The sequence below is a fragment of the Sinocyclocheilus anshuiensis genome, unplaced genomic scaffold, assembly GCF_001515605.1.
Source record: "Sinocyclocheilus anshuiensis isolate Anshui unplaced genomic scaffold, SAMN03320099.WGS_v1.1 scaffold163, whole genome shotgun sequence".
In the NCBI taxonomy this organism is placed as follows: Eukaryota; Metazoa; Chordata; class Actinopteri; order Cypriniformes; family Cyprinidae; genus Sinocyclocheilus; species Sinocyclocheilus anshuiensis.
The window spans coordinates 147,601-154,954 of NW_015548223.1; the positions used below are offsets into that span (position 1 = coordinate 147,601).

At 32.2% G+C, this 7,354-nt stretch overlaps 1 protein-coding gene across 1 annotated transcript in view; it reads right to left on the reverse strand.

Moving 5' to 3' along the window:
• The window catches only part of LOC107654306 (beta-glucuronidase-like), a 20,674-nt gene that overhangs the window by 10,712 nt on the left and 2,608 nt on the right, over positions 1 to 7,354 (reverse strand). The window contains exons 4-7 of the mRNA XM_016441331.1: positions 6,042 to 6,184; positions 4,278 to 4,465; positions 2,872 to 3,015; positions 1,158 to 1,336 (exon numbers count right to left, since the gene is read on the reverse strand). Coding sequence (XP_016296817.1) covers positions 1,158 to 1,336; positions 2,872 to 3,015; positions 4,278 to 4,465; positions 6,042 to 6,184 — 654 coding nt within the window. The remainder of the gene's footprint in view (positions 1 to 1,157; positions 1,337 to 2,871; positions 3,016 to 4,277; positions 4,466 to 6,041; positions 6,185 to 7,354) is intronic.

Consider the following 7,354-nt stretch of genomic DNA (forward strand, 5'->3'; position numbering starts at 1 on the left):
ACTATAAAAGCATATAAATAATACTAAAACAACATTGGTCCCAAAAAACAGTGGCCTGTCAAATAAATCCAGTCAGACTTAATTTCCTACAGGTTTGTAACCTTGACATCATTTGAGATGAAACAGGACAGTGAGCACAGTTTCTGAGGCACATCTGGGTGAAAAGTGTTAGTATTTGGGATGGCGTCTCACATGTCTTTGATTCCCACTCCAGGACACTCGTCTATGATGACGATGCCGTGCCGGTCGGCCATCTGCAGGATCTCCTCGGCGTAGGGATAGTGACTGGTGCGGAACGAGTTCACTCCCATCCACTTCATCAGGTTAAAGTCCTTCACCACCACAGGCCAGTCGAAGCCTTTCCCTCGGATCTGGGACACAACCCGCGGGGTCAGTTTGTGGAGTATAACAGCTTTTCATACAACCACTCAGCTCAGAAGCAAAAATCTAATGAGTGGCCTTATATACCCGTAAGCACGGGGAGTGACTCAGCATGCAAAATCCACTAGCCAATTTTCATTGGCATTTTCTCTTAAACTCAGAGATGATTGGCCTCCCAAGTGAGACCCCATATGTCGTTCGACATAACGTCTCCGTTCCCTCCATCATAACTCGTAGTGACCGACAGATAGGGAACTGAAAATATATAAAAATAAAAGCTCAAAATATTAATAAATAAAGAGATTTCAAAGCTCCCATTTTCTGACAGTGTTGACAATTCAATAGATAGAAATGATAAATGTTGTTATTGTTAACTAAAACTATTACAAAATTGGTTTTGTTAAGTGAAGCTGAAATAAAATAAAAAAAAATAAATATAAATTAATTAAAGCTATATATAAATATTACAACAATAACTAAAACTTAAACTATTAAGAATCTTAAACTAACCAACAAAAATTAGAAATGAACTGAAATGCGTTTAAATAATAAAATTAAAATTGAAATAAAAATAAAATAAGTTATATATAAATATTAAGAAAAAACTCAAACTTAAACTATTAAAAATCTTAAACTAACAATAATGAGAAATTAAGTGAAATACATTTTAATAATAAATTACTAAAAACCAAAATGGAAATAAAAATCAGGACAGTGAGCACAGTTTCTGAGGCACATCTGGGTGAAAAGTGTTAGTATTTGGGATGGCGTCTCACATGTCTTTGATTCCCACTCCAGGACACTCGTCTATGATGACGATGCCGTGCCGGTCGGCCATCTGCAGGATCTCCTCGGCGTAGGGATAGTGACTGGTGCGGAACGAGTTCACTCCCATCCACTTCATCAGGTTAAAGTCCTTCACCACCACAGGCCAGTCGAAGCCTTTCCCTCGGATCTGGGACACAACCCGCGGGGTCAGTGAGGTGACAATACAGTGTTTTACTCTCATAGGATCAGTGCGTGTCCGTGAACTCTGACTCTGAGCAAACATCAGCTATAATAACAGAAGCACAGGAGGATGCGGCTGTGTGGGTGAATTAAATGTTGGTATCAGTTGCTTTTACCACTTTACGCACTCTTAAAGCGACACTCTTAAAACAGTCTCAAACACATATGACTTTCTTTCTTCCGTAGCAGAATGTTAACAATGAGCTTAATGATAAAATAAAAGGAGACGATGTGAAGTTAAACATCCAACGTCCAAGTTTAAAACACATTTATTACTTAAAACACGTCCAAGTTTAAGTACTACAATGAAAGTTTAAGTACTAATTAGTTTAAGTACTAAAATAAAAATAAATTAAAGCTAAACTGAAATATAAAATAAACAAAACCAATTAAAATGACAAAAGCACATAACAAAATTACTAAAAATGTAACCAAAATTAAAAATAAAAGGAGACCATGTGCATATTCATACAATTGCATTCTAATTCGAATTAGAAAATATTATAAATATTGCCTTGGCAACTAATTGAAATAAAAGATAAAATGTTTAAGTACTAAATTTACTAAAACTAAATCTGAAATCAATTAAAGCTAAATATACCCCCCCCCACAAAAAAAGGAATAAAAATGACCAAAGCACATAACAAAATTAATAAAACTTAAACTAAATTAAAAATCAAAACTGAAAATACATCAAATAAATTGAAGAAAAAAAAAAAAAAACGACAGAGCATATAACAAAATTACTCAAACTTAAAGTAAAATTAAAATAAATAGAAACTGGAAATGCATACAATAAAAGCTCAAAATATTAATAAATATAATATATATAATTAATAAATGAAATAAATGTAAGTACTAAAATTACTGAAAAAATACATAAAATAAAATTAAAAAAATCTAAATATTAATAATAATAATTTTGTATTGTAATTGGAATTAGAATAAATTAGAAATGTTGCCTTGGCAACTAATTGAAATAAATTTAAGTACTAAAATTACTAAAACAAACTAAAATGAAAATGAAAACTGAAAATACATAAAACAAAAATATAATCTAAAAGAAAAGATCATGTGTGTGTTCATTCAGTCGCACTGTAATCGGCACACAAGAGCCAATGCATCTCTCGATGCAGTACGACTGAAAATGTGCAAAGCATGAATGAGATTTCAGAGCTTTTCAATGCATAGTGTTTCAGTCTGCTCCACATATGATTTCAGGCGACTCTGAATATAACGCACGAGTCTTATGAACTACTTTATGAAACTTTATGGTGTAATTTTTGGAGCTTGACAGCATCAAACCTCAATCACTTGGAAAAGAGCAGCGTAAACACTAAACTTCTGCATTCCACAGAAGAAAGAAAGTCGTACAGGTTTGATCTGATGTGAGGGCCAAAACAGTCATTTCTAGGTCTCAGTTCCTATAGAAGAGTCAGTGGTCAGTATCGTCTGGTTTCGCTGCCCTCTGGTGTCACTCACATCTGCGTCCTCGTGTTTGTTGACCCCGTGGAAGTAAAACGGCTTGTTGTTGATGAGAAACTGTGTGCTGGTGACTTTAACGGTGCGAATTCCCACAGGAAGAGTGTAGACATCCGTCTGTCCGTCCTCTGCTGTCGCCTGAACCTACAAAAACCAGATCAGAATCCATCGCATTTTAACAGCGTTTAGCAATCGACAGCAATATTTACCTACATATACAGTATTTTAAACTGAAACATTTTAATGCATGAAAAATGCCATGCAGAAACGTGTTTCAGTGTTTTTGATTAATGCTGCAAGCAAACAATACATTGAATCTATTAAAACAAAAAAACAAAAAACATTTTTGTAATTTGAAATAAAATAAAAATAAATCTAAAAATAACATTTTCATTTAGTTCACCTTATTAACAGAACTAAAATACAAGCTGAAAAAACTATGAAAAAAACATGAAATTATGAAAAACAAAACCTAATAAAAAATAAAAATAAAATAGAAAATATAAAAATAAAAACTAATTCAGATTATTAATAAAAACTATAATAGTATCTCAGTGATACTAAAATAACACTGGTTTGAACAGATTCATAGAAATTAATCAAATTTTCATTTAGTTTACAGACGATTTATTTAATAGTACAATAATACAAATTATTTGTACAAGTGATTTATTTAATAGAGTTTTAAATCAACTCACAAAGTTTGAACCAGGGTTATTAGTTATTAGATTTTTGTTATTTAAAAATAAAATATTAACTTATTTTTCCTCTAGTTTCCAATGCAACATTTCTCATTTTCATTTAGTTTACCTTTATGTACTAAAAACACTAAAACACAAATTGAAATAAAAATAAATAAAAACTATATAGACATAAAAAAACTATTTCAAAAAACAAAAAATACTAAACCTTTAAGAAAATTTAAAATGAAAACAAAACAGATTATTAATAAAAACTATAATACTATCTCAATGATACTAAAATAACACCGGTTTGAACGGATTCACAGAAATTAATCTCTAAACTTAGTAACACTTTACCAACTAATGTACCATAACTACATTAGTTAACATGAACTAATAATGAAATAATTTGAGTTCATACTTAATTTCAACGTTTATTAATGCATTATTAAAATTAAAAATGTTGTATTTGTTCATGCTCATACTTGAGACAAATAATGATCGCTAGATTAGTCTAATGACACAAAATGGCCACATAAAAGCATTATAACTAGTGCAACATTAAAAACGAAAATCTTTTTTTACACTTATGCATTTGGCAGATGCATTTATCCAAAGTAACTTGCATTTGCATTGCATTTTAATAGTGCATGCATTCCCAATATACTGTGTATATATGAATCCAGGCACCCGGCCGTATGGGAAACTGTTCTCGACACTGACCTCCATGGAGTAAAGGTAAGCTGGGTTTTCGTGCATCAGATACGGCCACCAGAGGCTGACGTCTGTGACTTTGAGGACTCCTCTGGAGCCGTCGGCCGAAGCCACACATCTGCCGTCTTGAGCCGAGAGCGTGACTTTCACAGCGGCTTTAGAGCTGCCCAACACGGACACGTTAAAACTGACCAGCCCTAAAACACAGGACAGACACATGATCGGATGAGTCGGACTAAATCAACGAACATTTGCTAAAGCAAGCTCTACAGGCAGCGTCTGGGGCCTAATGTTCATTATCATAGAAAATAATGTGACTCAGACTAACGAATGCAAAATATGAATGATTTATATACAATATTATGCGTAATAACATGCATTTCATAGTATTGTATATACATTTCATAGTATTATATTCATAGCATATGCATTTCATTTCATAGGAACAAGATGTTGGTGGACTACTTTGACAATAGCCTTTCAATACAACACAACTTTACTGTTTGAGAAGCCAGCAATATAAAAGATGTTAAAAACAAGCATACACAAAGCACATACAATAAAGAAATAAATGCATACATAAATTTTTTCTGATCTGAACATTTAGTACCTTTTTTAATAAACACAATATAGGATGTTTTTCACCAAAAAAAGAACAAAGCTTACACTTTAAATAATGCCTTTTCAAAGTTTTTTGGATTATTGGAGTATGAAAATACTACTTCAAAATTTCACTTTGATTTAATGCGTTACTTGCCTTTTCTTTATAATTATTTGTGAAATCTACTAGCAATTTCTTGTTTCAAAGTAAATCCTACACAAGTTTAAGTGCACCACTCCATTTCAATTGTTATATAAATAACTCAATTGTTATATACAAATCTATTTGTATCTATTATATATTATACAATAGACTAGTGCAGATTCCCTTCAGTTCATTTGGCGGCCCAAAATCTGACATGAACTGTCTGATAAATGTTGTTTCTTGCACTCTAATAGCATTAAAACGTGTATATTTCCAGTTTCTATTGGATGTGGAGCTTTCTATGTATACTATATTTAATATTTAAACAGTCAAGACTATGTAAATCAAGTAAAATGAAGCAATAAGCCCCAAAAAGCTGCTTCGCGTCGTGCCTAACAATGCCCCTTAGCTGTTATAAATTCACTGTAAACCATGGCTTCACAGGGTTTATTGCTTTTATAAAACGGTTATTCCATATACGTAGTAAGGTTTCACAAAATAAAACAGAGCAAATAAAGTGTAATGATATTAATAAAAACAGTATTCTTCCGCCAAACAATGTAGCTCCTCAGAAACAGTTGTGGTTGCAACAAAGTGGTTGCCGAGCAACACACAAACGTAAACAAAGTAAAAATGTTACTTTGTAGAGTAATTTACAACAGCTTCGAACGTGGCTCAGCCAATCAGAATCAAGCACCGGAACTCTCCGTTTTATAAATGTTATTTTGTAACATGCAAGTGAGATATTTTCTGTTAATGTGCAAGACTTCTGATTCATTAGCTGCTGTATGTAAACAACTAGAAGGAAAATAAAAGTACAATAAAAGGTAAAACGATTTACTCTACAAACTAGTGTGTTTATGATTATGATATTAACATAATATGATAACAAATACCAGTCTGCAATATCAAGCAACTGTTTTTGTACAGCTAAAATTATTGGAAGCACATTAAAGTTACCATTGTCCAAATCTGCTCTTATGTTACAAATAAAAGGTGGATAAAGACACATTTCGGCTGATGTTTACCGATGTTATCAGAGAACGCCGTCTCCACTGAGATGTCATCAATGTGCGCCTTCGGTGTGGTGTACAGCAGGACCGGCCGGTGTATTCCAGCGTAGTTGAAGAAATCAAAGTTAGTGTTCTGAACGAAGTAGCCAGCAGGGTATCTGAGAGGGAACGAAGGTGTTTATCATCATCTAACAATCTGTATTATTTACTGGTTATAGCCTTCACTGTGATTGCCCATTATTATTAATTAACGTGTAGTTGAACTATCTGAACTGAATATGGGGGAGTGCTGGGGATCCGTGGAAATGTTTAGAGAAAAAAAAAAAGCAGTTTAAAAGCTTTTTAAAAATTAATAAATAATAATAAAAAAATTAATTAAAATAAACAAAAATCAGATTAAAATTAAAAAATTGATTGATTAACCCCTTAACTGTCAGCCCCCCATTTTTTAAAATAGGCATGAAAGTGCACTATCCAAACTTAAATTGTTGTAATTTATGAACACTTTGGTTGGTCTCTTTTTAAAGAAGAAAATCAGCAAATTATCGCGAATTTAAAAAAAAAAATGTAAGTATCAAAAAGTTATAGTAGTTTAAATTTACTGTAAAGAAAATGCACTATATTAATTTAATTAAATTTGATATATAATAAATATTTTACATATCAGGTTTTACTCTAAAATTGGTATACAATTGTAGCCTTCTGTCTAAATAAGTTATGTTCCAAATTTGAAGTTGATATGAAAAAAATTGAGATTCCTGTGAGATTTTATTTAGGGCATTATACCACAAACAGCCACCGGGTGCCATCCAAATTCCATTGAATTTTTTTAATGCATTTTTCCGTCACAAATGTCTAGATTTCTCTGTCAATATTACTTATATCTCAAAATCCTGAGACTCAGACCTTTCCAATGATATGTTTTTTGTCAAGATTATAAAAAGTTTTGATTCTAAAAGAGCGTAATTCATTTTGTAATATGACACTTGACACCACCCACTAAGGGGGAGGAGACCGCCAAAAGATTTTAAAGTACCATTTCTATGGTAACGCAATGTCTGATTTCGAAATGGTGAATCTTGGGCTTCTAAGCTTTCAAATGATATATGATTTATGATGATTACTAAAAGATTTGATAGAGAAAAAAGACAAAAAAAAAAAGAGCGCCAAACGTCCCACAGGTGGGACGGTAACAGTTAAGGTTAAATAAGTGTGTAAATAAATAATACATCTAACATACAGTGCTATAATGAGTAGAAAAAACTGTATTAATTAACATAGGAGAAACAAAATATTTTCCAAATAATATTTAGACATATTTATAATAA